This window comes from Anabrus simplex, chromosome 2 (genome assembly GCF_040414725.1).
Source record: "Anabrus simplex isolate iqAnaSimp1 chromosome 2, ASM4041472v1, whole genome shotgun sequence".
In the NCBI taxonomy this organism is placed as follows: Eukaryota; Metazoa; Arthropoda; class Insecta; order Orthoptera; family Tettigoniidae; genus Anabrus; species Anabrus simplex.
This window is the reverse complement of record NC_090266.1, coordinates 262,576,538-262,592,772: the sequence shown is the minus strand read 5'-3', so window position 1 is coordinate 262,592,772 and position 16,235 is coordinate 262,576,538. Positions and strand designations below refer to the sequence as shown.

The following is a 16,235-nucleotide window of genomic DNA, read 5'->3' as shown; positions in this document are numbered from 1 at the left end:
ATAAAGAATAAGTTAAGAATGAACTTGATTGATGAAGGTGTATGCATAAACTGGCATTGGAGGTGGGGTCAGATGAGAAGAATGGAGGAGAACAGGTTACCAAACAGAATAATGGACTCAGTCATGGAGGGTACAAGAAGTAGAGGGAGCAGTTTCTAACGAATTCAAGATAAGAGGTATGGAACTAAATGAGACCACAAAGGTAATTACAAATAGGAAGATTGTGGAAATGTTTAATAAATTCACAAAAGTTTGCAGACTGGGTGGTGAAAGGCATAAGTCTATATACACTGACTGACAGAGCAAATGCAACACCAAGAAGGAGTGGTTCGAAAGGGATGAAAGTTGGGGAAAAAACAGAGACGGCACGGACGAATAATTGATGTTTATTTCAAACCGATATGCAGGTTACACAATGCGCACGGCATCGACTCAGTAGGATGTAGGACCACCGCGAGCGGCGATGCACGCAGAAACACGTCGAGGTACAGAGTCAATAACAGTGCGGATGGTGTCCTGAGGGATGGTTCTCCATTCTCTGTCAACCATTTGCCACAGTTGGTCGTCCGTACGAGGCTGGGGCAGAGTTTGCAAACGGCGTCCAATGAGATCCCACACGTGTTCGATTGGTGAGAGATCCGGAGAGTACGCTGGCCACGGAAGCATCTGTACACCTCGTAGAGCCTGTTGGGAGATGCGAGCAGTGTGTGGGCGGGCATTATCCTGCTGAAACAGAGCATTGGGCAGTCCCTGAAGGTACGGGAGTGCCACCGGCCGCAGCACATGCTGCACGTAGCGGTGGGCATTTAACGTGCCTTGAATACGCACTAGAGGTGACGTGGAATCATACGCAATAGCGCCCCAAACCATGATGCCGCGTTGTCTAGCGGTAGGGCGCTCCACAGTTACTGCCGGATTTGACCTTTCTCCACGCCGACGCCACACTCGTCTGCGGTGACTATCACTGACAGAACAGAAGCGTGACTCATCGGAGAACACGACGTTCCGCCATTCCCTCATCCAAGTCGCTCTAGCCTGGCACCATGCCAGGCGTGCACGTCTATACTGTGGAGTCAATGGTAGTCTTCTGAGCGGACGCCGGGAGTGCAGGCCTCCTTCAACCAATCGACGGGAAATTGTTCTGGTCGATATTGGAACAGCCAGGGTGTCTTGCACATGCTGAAGAATGGCGGTTGACGTGGCGTGCGGGGCTGCCACCGCTTGGCGGCGGATGCGCAGATCCTCGCGTGCTGACGTCACTCGGGCTGCGCCTGGACCCCTCGCACGTGCCACATGTCCCTGCGCCAACCATCTTCGCCACAGGCGCTGCACCGTGGACACATCCCTATGGGTATCGGCTGCGATTTGACGAAGCGACCAACCTGCCCTTCTCAGCCCGATCACCATACCCCTCGTAAAGTCGTCTGTCTGCTGGAAATGCCTCCGTTGACGGCGGCCTGGCATTCTTAGCTATACACGTGTCCTGTGGCACACGACAACACGTTCTACAATGACTGTCGGCTGAGAAATCACGGTACGAAGTGGGCCATTCGCCAACGCCGTGTCCCATTTATCGTTCGCTACGTGCGTAGCACAGCGGCGCATTTCACATCATGAGCATACCTCAGTGACGTCAGTCTACCCTGCAATTGGCATAAAGTTCTGACCACTCCTTCTTGGTGTTGCATTTGCTCTGTCAGTCAGTGTATATAAAATAAGAGTTTTGTCTGTACATTGCTCAGAATTTGAAAAGAATTGTATTTCTGCATCGGTCATGTCCACAGTAACCAGGAAATGCCCTTTTTACATTTCCGTAATTTCTGTCTGTCTGTATGTATGTATGTATGTATGTACACGCATCACTAGAAAACGGCCAAAGAGAATTTAATGAAAATTGGTATTCAAAGTCGGAGGATAAGTCGCTACAATCTAGGCTATAAATAATTTCATTCACGCTGAAAGAAATGGTAGTTTAGGGGAAGGCCTAAAATTTAATTTTTAAATATTTACGTTATTAGTGGTCCTGTTTCATTGAAAATTGGTATGCAAAGTCGGAGAATGAGCCACTACAATTTAAGCTATAAGTAATTGTATTTACGCTGAGTGAAATGGTAGTTTAGGGGAAGGCCTAAATGTAATTCTCAAATATTTGTATTATTACTTGTCGTATCGATAAATAATACATAACCAAAGTTACAGAGAATTAAATTTCCGACCATTTTTACCGTACCGGCTATGATAACACAGATATTCATGAATTTGTATTTTTGTTGCCAAGTCCATATCAATGCCGAGCCACAAGAAAATGGGTTAACAGAATTGAATGAAAATCGGTATATAGAGTAGGGGAATAAGAAACTACAGTCTAAGCTATATACAATTTTATTCATCCTGGATGAAATTGTAGTTTAGGGGAAGGCGCCTAAAATGTCATTTTTAAATACCAATGTTATTGGGCCTATCGAAAAGTACTGTATGATAAAGTTATGGAGAATACAATTTCAGATCATTTATCTTTTATTCAGTTTTACCATACCGTCTATGATAAGAGTGATATTTCAGAGTGGGAATAAAACGAAATGTGAAGGCCTATAATATCAAAAGCGCGTAACATTGATCAACAATAACATTACATTGACCATTGTTTATTGCGATGTTCTGTGTCTCTTATGCTGCCTCTCAACTCCGATAGATGGGATTACTGCTGCGTACCGAGAATAACAGCCTGACTGAATATTGGCGGGAAATAGCCAGGGAGTTAGAAAACTTTCTTCTTTAGCATGCCATTCCTCTGGTTCATACATTTTCTGATACAGCTGGTACGTAACACACTGGATCATCATAGTATTTCAGCTATTCCATCGCTACTCTGACGCGCTGTTTTGAACGAGCAGTGTGCATACTTAAGGCAGAGCCTCACTTAGTACTAGTAGTAGTATGGCCTGGTCTAGAATAACAATTTAGGCCTTTTCCAAATTATAGCACCACAATATTCACTAAATAACTCAAAATTCAACTCTGAAAAGAGCCGTTTCTTAAGAAAAGCTTCTTTCTCTTCACTTTTATTAAATTCTACATTCAATTTATTCCAAACTAGCAGTGAAGAGGGGGTTTCTCTTCTGGCTTGGAGGAAAAATTTGCCTTCAAGTCAGATAGATTTTACGCCGCCAGTGTAGTGAATTTATATTTTCCGACTCATCGGGTACTCCTAGAAAACAAAATAGTAATTGGGCATAGCTTTGCCCTGGGAGTCTCCACTATTCGACCCTCTCCCCGCCGGAGAAAGCCGAAGAGTGTTCGCGGATTACGACTGTCTGCGGTTTGGTCTTTGGTCTGGAACTTTGGACTGTTAGATAGGCAGCATAGCCCTGTTCGTTAAAAGTGAGAAAATGTGTGGTGTTTAATTTGAACGAGTATTTTGTAATATGAAAGCATTGCTTTTAATCGCGCCATTCCTATTGATGTCATTGTATGTTCATTTCAGTTGGGAAAACCACTAAGACAGTCTTTCTGAGAATGTAAAAAGGCATTATACTGAAAACATTCTAACCTGATTGTGAATGATGGTATGAAATTGGGTCTACCATTACAGTGAAAATTCCCTCAGTCTTCATATGAGAAAAGTTGTTTGGTAACCTCCCGTCGCATTTTTAGGGCAACGTTTAGAGCTATACAATTTAAGACAATCTTGCTCACAACGTGTACACTACCTAACCTAGAATTCTGTGTACAATGTAGAATTCCGTAGCGAAGCACGGGTACATCAACTAGTTTATAATAAAGATGCATGTATGATGTTTGTCATTATTATTGGAGGTGGCTGTACATGGATAAGTGAGACATTGCAATGGCCATGATAAGAGAGAGAGAGTGCGAGCGATATGTCATTATTTATGCAAACATTATTGTATTTTCGTACTTTTAAGTTTTTTTGGGAAAACTACACTATACAAAAAATACACATACAAAGTATGGGCTTACTACTTCACCAAGAAGTGAGTAAAAATCCTCAAAAGAACACACAAATGAATGCCCCATGGATTATACTATATATATATTTCATTTGTGGCTTGCTTGGAAAAGACATTATTTTCAATCTAATCTCTATTTCTGTTTCTATTTAGATTTCTAATTTACTTTCCATTGTACTGATCCTGATCATAATGTATTAACTGTTATTCGAACACCTATTCTAATTCTTTTCTTACCTACTACATGTTTGATATTGTACCATCTACTGTAATTGTCATTGCCTATGTTAGAGAGACTCACTTACCAGCACTTTTTTATTAATAAGGTGAGCAAGTGGTAACCAATTGTAAACTTCAGTGAATAATTCACTCATCTTGGGAGTATATTTGGCCTTCACTTCTCCATCAAAGCCATACATTTTATTCATACTCTCACTCTCATGGTTACCTAAGGGATACAAATCAGAAATATAAACCTCAATTTCCCAAAGCATTATATATCACAAATTACTGTATAAAGGATGCTCTATGGTCAAAAGAAATACTACGACACTATATAGTGTGTCTAATAAAGGAAATACACCCCAACTCACAACTAAAATGAATACAAAGGCCAATGATAAAATTGAGTAAAGAAAATTTACTTCTACATAGTATTCAACTGTACACAAAAACTGCTGATGTCAACATAAACTGATAAAGCATAATGGAAGGTACTATAAAATTGCAATTTGCTTCTGCCGCCACTCACCAGAACAGTATAATAAAGATAATAAAAATATTTATTAGGAAAAGAAGCTGTTAACCTGACAGAAATTATCTTCTAAACTAAGAGGAAATCAAACTTCAACAGCTCATGTAAAAGTAGAAAATCTGACCTAGAGTGGCACGTTGGATATTTTCAACAGTGTAATGCAGCAATACTTTATTCTGTTGGATGGAAATATTCCAGTAACATTTTCATCTCCAATTCTGTGCAGGATTCAAATGGTGAAGTTGCACGAGCAAATTACTAACCTGTATACTAGCAAATATTGGTATTTCATCAATTATACAATCTTCCCCCTTTACCACAAATAAGCCAAGAGCAATCAACCATATTTATCTTAAATTACCATATTAGCATAAAGAGTTAGTGATAAAAACTACAAAAAGTGTACTACTTAATATACAATAAAAACTACAAAAAGTGTACTACTTAATATACAAAACAGACTGATCGACTGAGTTGGCTATGCAGTACGATTCATGTAGCTGTAAGTCTATATTCAGAAGACAGTAGGTTTGAACCCCACTGCTGGAAGCCCTGAAGATGGGGTTTCCATGGTTTCCCATTTTCACACCAGCACCGAGCAAGGGGCTGTGCGGTTTGGGACACATAGCTGTCAGCTTCCATTCAGGAGATAGCAAATTCGAATCCCACTGTTGGCAGTCTGAAGATGGTTCGGTTTTCTGTCGTTTTCCATTTTCACCCCAGGGCAATGCCGGGGCTGTTCCTTAATTAAGGCATGGTCGCTTCTTTCCCCACTCCTATGCCTTTCCTATCCCATCATCGCCGTAAGACCTATCTGTGCCAGTGCGACGTAAAGCAAATTGAAAAAATTCACATCAGCCAAGAATGAGGATTTTAACTGCCTATTTTCACCCAAAATCACTTTATTTTACAAACCAATCCATTAATGAAGTATATTATCAAGTACAGCCACTGTTGAAAGTACAGATTTCATAACAGAAACATAATATAATAGGATTTGAGTGATGTTCCACCAATCAACACAATGTAAAATATTTGCAATTTATTTTAATAAATTTTATTTATTTATTTAATTTATTAATTTATTATTAATTAAATTAATTAATCAATTCATTTATTATTTACTTATTTAAATAAATTTCAAATATTTTACATTGTGTCGAATGGTGGAACATCCCTCAAATCCTACTATATTAATTATACGTCAACACGGATATGAAAATCCTAACCTATGATAATAGAAACATGCAAGCACTGACATTTAAAAACGAACCAACAGTCAATCATATTCTGTAAGAAGAAAAACGTACAAGAAGAACCTTACCTTACAACACTGTTATCACGCTGACTGTGCTGTAAAGGAACTAAAGATAGCTAAACTCCATACATATAATTTGTAAACCGGAGGTAACAGGCTTAAAAATAGCAAGAATCATTACAAATATAAACAAGTAGGAGCAATAGTAGGAGGATATTTACAGTACAGATTTAACGGTAAAGTTAAAAATGAACAAACTAGATAAGGCTGTGCATATCCCTTGTTCAGAAGTTTTACCTTTCAGCATTTCCTTAGTTTGGTTTTTAAGTTTTAAGTCTGTCAACTCAGGATAATGTAAGATTACACAGTGCATCATATATTATGTTCTTCTCTTCTAGGTGCTTATCATTTTTGTCTTAACCACTCTTCCATGCTTTTCTATGCAGTTTTATAACATTATACTAAACAACTGATGTAATTTAATGTTTTACTTGTACCTAAAATGTGCATTTACATTTTTAAAATTAAAACTTTATAACTTTGATTATTTTTGCTGGTGGTTTAATGTTCCACTAACTCACAAATGTTTCTAGCAACAATGGGGTAGGAAAAGGCTAGGACTGCCAAGGAACCATTTGCTTGGTGTGAAAATGGGAGATCTTGGAAAGTCATCTTCAAGGCTGCGATGGTGGACTTCGAACTCACCATCTCCTGAATGTAAACTTACAGTTACATGGCCCACACCACACATCCAATCTGCCTAGTCTGATCAACTGAAAAGCTCAAATTCAGTTAACTATAAGTAATCCTAAGCATATGAATTTGATTTTGTGATGGGATTATTATGAGAGGCAAATGAAGGAGAATAGGTTACAAAGGAAAATGAAGGACTTGGGCATAGATGGGAAGAAAAGCAGGAAATCTAGATGAATATTCTGTACTTAATGATTTCGGAGTGCAGACGATGAGAAAAAGCCACAGTGCAAGCATTGTCATCTGAATGGCTTGAGTGTCAATGAGGAGCATAAAAAGGAACATAATAGGATAAAACAGAATGGCAAGTGAAAGTCAAATCATACACAGAAAGGAACATCAAAAGGAACACATAAACCGCTGTCTTTATAGTAATGTAGAAAGACTGGAACATCAAAAGGAAGACACAAACATCTGTCTTTCAAAGTAACATAGTGAGTACTAGTTGTAATGTATTTACAGTATATGTTCCTTTCGACGTTAATATATTTCTATACTAGCAATTACCTGCAGCTTTGCTCGCGTGGGTTTCGTAATTTGATCAAAGTAATCGTTCCTCGGCATTGTACTAAGACATTATCTGAAAATTTCTAAAGTATAAAAACTCACCCAAAAATTGAGTTTCATTTACCCCACAAATTCTTTGTAAACGATGTTTGTGGTATTACCTTCTGTGGCTAAGACGACCATGCAGATAGAACTGTACATGTGAGAAACATTCTTCTCTCAAGTCGAAAGAATAAATATATGTATCTTTATTTTTAAAGGAGATTTCAAATACCTATTCCCACACCTGTAACATCTTCAGTTTTTGAGATATACATAAGAACCCCATAAAATTAATTCAACCCCTTGATCAGTCTTCCGCCCACCCTCACCTCCATCTAAGTGTATTTTCCGAGAACAAAAAATACATGTTTCTTTATTTTTAAAGGAGATTTTAAATACCAATTTTCACGTCTGTAACATCTTCAGTTTTTAAGATATAAGTATCCTCATAAAAAATAATTCAACTATTTTTCACTTCTTTTCACCCCCTGTTAAGTGCCTTCTCCGAAAACAAAAAGGTACAGGTTCCTGTACTTTTAAAGGACTTTCCAAACACCAAGTTTCTAGTCTCTAACATGTTAGTTTTTGACATATAATGTAGATATACCGGAACTCATTTTAAAAATTCACCCGCTTTTCCAATTCTTTTCAGCCCCTTAACTGGATTTTCCGAAAACAAAAAAATACATGTTTCATTATATTTAAAGGAAATTCCAAATACCAGTTTTCATGTCTGTATGTCTGTAACACCTTCAGGTTTGAGATAAATGTGTACTCACAAGAATAATTCAACTTCTTCTTCTTCACTTCTTTTCACCCCTCTCCCGCCTTAAGTGGACTTTCCAAAAACAAAAATCATGTGTTTCCTTATTTTGAAAGGAAATTCAAAATACCAACTTTCACGTCTGTAACAGCTTCAGTTTTTAAGATGAAGTATCCTCATAAAAATATTTCAACTCCTTATTTACTTATTTTTAACCCCACACAACTTACGTAGATTTTCCCCCCCAAAAAATTAAAAAATGTGTGTTTCTTTGTTTTTAAAGGAGATTCCAAATACTAATTTTCACGTCTGTAACATCTTCAGTTTTTGAGATATAAGTATACTCATAAAAGTAATTCAACTACTTTTTCACACCCCTTCCTAACCGTTACGTTGATTCCCCCTCCTGCCGGGCTGAGTGGCTAAGACGGTTAAGGTGTTGGCCTTCTAACCCCAACTTGGCAGGTTCGATCCTGGCTCAGTCCGGTGGTATTTGAAGGTGCTCAAATACGACAGCCCCGTGTCGGTAGATTTACTGGCACGTAAAAGAACTCCTGCGGGACTAAATTCTGGCACCTCGGCGTCTCCGAAGACCTTAACAAAGTAGTTAGCGGGACGTAAAACAAATAGCATTATTATTATTGATTCCCCCTCCCCAAAAGTGCGTGCTTCTTTATTTTTAAAGGAGATTCCAAATACCAATCTTCACATCTTTAACATCTTTAGTTTATGATATAAGTATCCTCATACAAAGAATTCAACTAATTTTTCAATTCATTCACCCCCTTAAGTGGATTTTCCAAAGACAAAAGAACATGTGTTTCTTTACAATGAAAGAAGATTCCAAATACAAATGTTCATGACCCTAACATCTTCAGTTTTTGAGATATAAGTATCCTCACAAAAAGTATTCAACTCCTTTTTCACCCCAGTCCGTTAAGTTGATTCCCCCCACCCCCCTCCAAAAAATGCGTGTTCCTTTATTTTTTAAGGTGATTCCAAATACAAATTTTCACGTGCGTAACCTTAAGATTTTGAGATATAAGTTTCACTATAAAAAGAATTACATTTTTCACTTCCTTTCACCGGCCCCCTAAGTAAATTTTCCGAAAACTGAAAATACTTGCTTCTTTATTTATAAAAGAGCTTCCAAATGCCAATTATCACGACTATAACATCTTCAGTTTTGAGATATATGTATCCTCACAAAAAGGAATTAAACTCCTTTTTCACCACCCCCGCCCCCAAGTTGATTTCCCCCCCAAAATGCGTGTTTCTTTATTTTTAAAGAAAATTCCAAATACTAATTATCACATCTGTAACATCTTTAGTTGTTGAGATATAAGTATCCTCATACAAAGTATTAATTCACCCCCCTTAAGTGGATTTTCCAAAGACAAAAATTATGTGTCTCTTTACTTTGAAAGAAAATTCCAAATACAAATTTTCATGTCTGTAACATCTTCAGTTTTTGAGATATAAGTATCCTCATGAATATAATTCAACTCCTTTTCCACTCCACCCCCGCCTGTTAAGTTGGTTTTCCCCCCACCCAAAAAGTGCATGTTTCTTTATTTTTAAAGAAGGTTCCAGATGCCAATTTCCATGTCTGTAACCTTCCGTTTTGAGATATAAGTTTCTCCAGAAAAAGAATTCAATTTTTTTCACTTCCTTTCACACTCCCCACTTTGCCTGTTTCCTTAGAAGAGCTTCCATATACGAACTATCAAAAATGTAACATCTTCAGTTTTTGAGATATATGTATCCTCGTAAAAGGAATTCATCTCCGTTTTCATCCACCCCTACCAAATACTAGTTTTCACGTCTGCAACATGTTAACTTTTTGAGATATACTGCCGATATGCTAATTTTAAAAATTCACCCCCTTTTCCACCCCCTTAGCGATGGAATATTCAAAAATTCTCTCTTAACAAGCACCTATATGTTAATATCAATGTATCCCCAAAATTTCTTTTATGTCCAGTAGTTTTGGCTCAGCGATGATGAATCAGTCAGTCAGGACAAGTTACTTTATATATATAGATATGACAGTGAAGGGTCAGTGATTCTATTATGTTTTCTTTCTCATGTTCCTATATTTCTACATATGACTTGATTTATCATCTGTGGTTCTTTCAAACTGAATTATGAACGAATGCTTTAGCCAGTTCTTCTAGCCATGATACTTTCAAGCTGGAGGCAAGTATCCTGTTAACTTTATACAGTACACAAGAATCTTGTTTATCCGGCCCTCAGTAATTCGGATCTCTGGTTTATCCAGATTGAAAATAAAAGGAATGTATTTTTACTCATACAGTATTTCTTTTACGGGTTTGACTCTTCTTGAATGTTTTTCCGCCAAGGATAGTTAAGGACAGGAATTGGAAGTAATTTGGCAACGGTCTATCAAAAGTACCGTCCTGGCATTCACATGGAATTGAGAATAGGAAACCATGGAAAACCATTCCCTGGACAGCCGAGGTGGGATTCGAACCCACCCTCTTCTGAATGCAACGCACTACTAATTCACTGATGGCGAATTCAAAAATGAAACCAGTGCTCCATCAGAAGAAACAATGACTCGTGGAGAGGCAGCAATGCAGCTGGACAAACTGATGACCAATTTAGAAACCTAGACTGAAACCACACCGGCAGAACTATTGATAGTAAAACGTCTTTATGATCGTGCTGGGCGCAAACACTATACGAATGTAAAACAGAAAAAATTCACACATCATTTTAGTGCATAAAACAGTTGTAAATGTAAGAAAAGTGTTGTTATACTTTTTTGTTAAATTGAGAAAAGGGTACAAATTATGTTAAAAGATTATATGCCATGTACTGTATTTGTTTGTTTAGTTTCTCCAGATTATCCAGATTTTTGATAATCCGGATCAGTTCCAGTCCCACCTAATCTGGATAAATGAGGTTCTTGTGTATTACTATACGAGGGTTGGGGCATAAGTCACGAAAACTATTTTGTTCTGCACAAATGCGGGGTGTAGCAGAAAATAATGGAGAGTGGGGAGCGTAAGGTGCTGTGGAATGTATGAATAATGCTAAGTAGGTTTACCAGGTGTAAGATATAAAGTGAGGAAACTGTCAGCTATGAAATCCTTGTACTGCATAATGTTTATTCTCAGAGTGTACAGTAATCCTTACTGTAAACCCACACATGCTGCCAATGATGCAGTGTACAACTGAGGTCTAATACTATATTGAAAGCCTGTTTCAGATGTGGATTTACCACTCCTAAATTCACAAGGTAATCCCCCAGTGCACTTTCCATGAATGGTTTCAGTCGTGTTGCTACTATTATGGTAATACTTTATACGTCACACTGAGTAGTGTTGTTCCCCTGAAATTGTCACATACGGTCTTAGGTAAGACATCTGTCGTATTTGAGCCTCTCAAACACCAGTGGACTAAGTTGGAACTGAACCCACCAACTTGGGCTCAGAAGCCCAGCAATTCTACCATCTGGGCTACTTAGTTCGGCAGCTCAATGTAACTACATCCTGAACCCCCCAATTCTTAAATTTGTGTCAGAGGAAAGAACTGACCCAGGCTCAAACAAATGGAACCTTCTAAGTTAATCTTTAAACTATGGTGGTGGCTTAAACAAAAGGGTTTTTGACTTTCCATCTAGCATGAACTGTTATATCATCATTGGTGGAAGTGTTACACACTGAACACCAAACAGGAGTTTATGGCAATCTCAGGTGAGACGTGGTTAGTGAGCTGACAGGAAGGACAGGATATATTCCGCTATTCAAGGAATAAGCAAGGAGCTACCCAACAGGAGACAACAGCTTCTTTATCCCATCCTCTGTCCTGTAAGGTTCTGTACTTGTGCTAGTGAAACACATGATTTCCTTGACATTCCCAGTCACACATTACTTGACGCTCTCAGTAATTATAAAATGCACCTTAACTTATTACTGTATTATGGTACATCATTGAGCAACTGATATCTTTTTATCGTATATTGCAAACGATTTCCAGAAAGTTCCGTACTATCAAAACCATATATCCGTGCTTTGTTTGAAATGTTACATGCAACTGGATCTATATTAAACAGAGAGGGGCATTATAAAAGAGGGTCTCAACTGATGAAAATCTTGAAGATATCCGAGCAAGACTTCAGGTTAACCCTCGTAAACCATCTAGCTGTTTAGCACAGGAGTGTGGCAACTCATCTGTCTCAGTGCTGAGAGTGCTTAAAATTCTGATTTTTCTTTTTCTTTCCCTATAATGTTTCCGCAGAGCGCAAGTTAAACGTTGCAGATCCTGTCGCTCGTGTTAACTTATCCCAATGGGTGCTATAATCCATGCATTAGAGAGATTTATATCCGTCACATTTGATCGTGTCTGACAAAGCTTGGTTTCCCCTTAGTGGTTACATTAACTAGGCGTGTCAAAGGCGAAGGGGTGAAAGTAAAATCAATTAACCCCCTTAAACAAGTATTTATTTTTCACCTGTTGAATAATTTATTCTAGTAAACTTTCCCTCATGAACTTTTGTTTTCATTAGAGTAAGGTTAACATGAAACAAAAGATATTGCACATATACACAATTTCTTTCCAATGCTATAAGTCCTAATAGTTCATCAGAAAAGAAATGCTTGAAAATTCTTATTCACTCTATACTGTCCTTCATGCAGCGCTACATCCAGATGCTCAGAAATATCTATAACTTCAGTTATCTTCAAAGTGTACATGCAAACCAGAATCGGTGGTACATAAGAACCTTTCAATTCCAAACTCTGCCCACTTTGCTTGCATGTCCATAATGTCACTGTCACCATATTCTGCATCATTGCCACCACTCAGATTGCTGAAATAACTGTCACTATTAACATCATTGTCTTCTGAATCTAACAACATATGCACAATATCATCAATCCATTTGTTTTTAGCTCCATAACCACTGTAAGTCACCATGCCGATAGCACTACCTACTAGATGCAAGAGCAGTGTGCTATAGGCAGGAAAGGCGAAGATCCTGAAGACAATTTCCCCACTCCCACTTGAATTCTGCAATCAGCAATAAAACCGACACTCAAGAGATGACAGAAAGGTTCAGAAAGGTTTTACACTTGTAAGCAGCTTGTGCGATGTACAGTGCTCATTTGAAATGGCTTGACGCTCGAAAGCGGTTCACGCAACTAGCGGACAGTATGCCACAACATGTACAAGCGGTTGATGCGGCTAGGTGGTTAACCTAATGTTGAGATAAATGGACTTTACTGAAATTACACAATTGTGTATGTCTTTGCTATTTGCTTTACATTGCACCGACAAAGATAAGTCTTATGGCAATGATGGGATAGGAAAGGCCTAGGAATGGGAAGGAAGCGGCCGTGGCCTTCACTAAGGTACAGCCCCAGCATTTGCCTGGTGTGAAAATGGGGAAACCAAGGAAAACAATCTTCAGGGCTGCCGACAGTGGGGTTCGAACCCACTATCTCCCAGCTCACAGCTGCACGCCCCCAACTACACGGCCAACTCGCCCAGTGTGTATGTCCTTGTAGCAATTGTTTTCAGCACAGTTGCCTTTATTAAAAAAGTGCACAACTGCTTTGCCTTAAATTAATATTTCAGATTTAATAATGACTTGCACTGAAACTTATAGTGGAACAGTGGTTAAGTCAAACTTGCAACACTTGCCTAAGATTATGTATGACTTTGGTCACTTTCACTTCAAATGACAAATCAGATAATTTAAAATATAATGCAAATATTAATTTGAACATCTGCATTGTTGGATGTGCTTGAAAACGGTTGGCTGTTGAGAGAGACCTTGCATTATTGTAGTGATAAAGTAGTTAAAACCTATTGAAATAGCTTAATTTTGTGTATTTCTGATTCATTTAGTGCTGTTTATATAGTGGTGTTTAGTGCTTGTTGGTAGAAATTGGGAGTAGTGATATTTATTTAAATTTTATAACAAGTAATTCAGTTGGTCTTCAGTAAATTACGTTTTCTAGGTTAAGTAGGCTAGCTAGGTGTACCTTGTTTCGAATTTAGGTTTAGGAAATACTTTAGGTAATAATATTAACTTTAAAAATATTTGTAAATACCTGTAGGTTCGTTGGTATAATACTTACAAAGGTAGATTACCTCTGCCGCAACTTCTCCGCTATTTCGTATAGATATCCGTTCAAACTATCACGAAGGTAATAATTTACTACATTAAAAAAAAAAAGACACGCCTGTAAACTTCCATTTAAAAAGAAGTTAAAGAGATTACATGGTAATAGTTTACAGTCGTATTGTTATTGATTATTGTCCCTCTTCATATTCACATATTGCATTGTTGGCTACAGCCGTGAACAAAGTGTGCAGTGTAGTCAAGTAAATAAAAATCAGCTGATCTTGTATTCCAATCATTTGTAGTTCTGAGTAGGTAGTTAAAGTATCCGTAATTTATATTGCGCTCCCTCGATCTTTCAGTATTTATGAGCGGTTAGATAATAATAATAATAATAATAATAATAATAATAATAATAATAATAATAATAATAATAATAATAATAATAATAATAATAATAATCAAGTTCATATATTCCAGTAATTGCAATTCAAGTTCCTGGAGTAGTAGGAGTTGTTTTGACAGAAATATTTTTGAGAAATTATTGTAGACAACCTCGTATTTTTCAGTGCTTATTGTGAGTAGTCTTGCGAATTCCAAACTTTAATTGTAATTTCCATTTCAGATTGTGCTTAGTAAAAACCTGTTGTATTATAATTAGGTTACGTCTGAACGTAGTTTAAAATCATTGTAGTGTATTATAGTAGGTATTTTGTTTAGTGCGTTTGTTCTATTACTGCGAAATATTTGTGTAGTATAGCATCTGTAGTATCTATAGTATCTGTGGTATCTGTATTAACTCTCTTACTAGAATTCTGTTACAGTAATTAGGGCAGACTTAACTGCAGTTTAGAATTGTGTAGACCTAATTCCTGTGTATTACTTTCAGTTTTCAGTAATTAACAGCAATTTTCATTCTGTTAGGGTGTTGTACAAAAAAATTTGTGCAACTAAGTACCGGTAGTATTGTAGTGTAGTAGTAGCTTATATTAATTACCTTGCTGTTGTGTGATTTTTGTGAACTATCCTAGGCAATATTTCTTTTCTTTCATTTTTATAGGCATTATTTCTTTCCTTTAATTTTTATTTGCACAGAATAAGTTATTTTATTTTTCCTTTTCTTCCCATTATTCCATAAATAATGACTAAACAGTGCAACTGTAGGAACTGTGGGTGTGGCCAGGCATTAAGGAGTATGAGGGAGGAGTTGGAGAGTTTGAGGGAGATAATTACGATTCTCTCAGAGGACAGGAAGGAAAGTAGGCCTCCCTCAAATTATGTACAGGATACAGTAGGTGTAAAGGAGGGATGGGAAGGAAATGGGGGAATTGTAGAAGACAGGTGGTCTAATGTTTTAAGGGGAAGGAAATTGCAGGCTAAGGGCTCTGTTCAGGATCAGAATTCAGGACAGGTGTCTGTTAGAAATCGGTACGAGTCACTGCAGGTAGAACAACCGAGGGAAGATGAGGAACAGGGAACTGTTGCTGAGATGTGTAGAAGTAGGAGGAAGGGAAAAGGTAGGAAAGGGAAATGTAGCGTAAAGAAAGGAAAAGACAGCTGGAACAGGGTCATGGGAAGGAGAAAAGGGAGGAGGAAGTAGCTTCTGCAGCAGTGAGAGAAGATAAGGCTGACAAGGATGGGAGGGGATCAAATGAGGTGGGTAGAGTTGAGACTCTGGTCATGGGGGATTCCATCGTTAGACATGTGGGGAAAGTGTGAGGAAGAAAGGGAACCAGGGTAGAGTGTTATCCAGGAATTAGGTTGAGGCAAATGTTGAGGAAAGTAAAGAGAAGGAAGAGGGAAAGGAGAAGGTGGTAGTGTTTCACGTTGGTACTAACAATGTAAGGCAAGCAGGTATAAGTACCAACATAGTTGGGGATGTGTCGGATCTGGTAAATGCAGCACGGATGAAGTTTAAAGTAGCGCAGATTGTTATCAGTGGAATATTCTGTAGGAGGGATACTGACTGGAAGGTGATTGGGGATTTAAATGAGACTATGGAGTGGGTATGTGGGAAACTGGGAGTGAGATTTCTAGATCCTAATGGGTGGGTAGGAGACAGGGATCTGTGCCCAGATGGCCTTCACTTAAAC

At 38.0% G+C, this 16,235-nt stretch overlaps 1 protein-coding gene across 1 annotated transcript in view; it reads right to left on the bottom strand.

Annotated features, from left to right (window-relative positions):
* The window catches only part of LOC136862772 (serine/threonine-protein phosphatase 5), a 239,688-nt gene that overhangs the window by 102,458 nt on the left and 120,995 nt on the right, over nt 1–16,235 (bottom strand). The window contains exon 7 of the mRNA XM_067139018.2: nt 4,277–4,419. Coding sequence (XP_066995119.1) covers nt 4,277–4,419 — 143 coding nt within the window. The remainder of the gene's footprint in view (nt 1–4,276; nt 4,420–16,235) is intronic.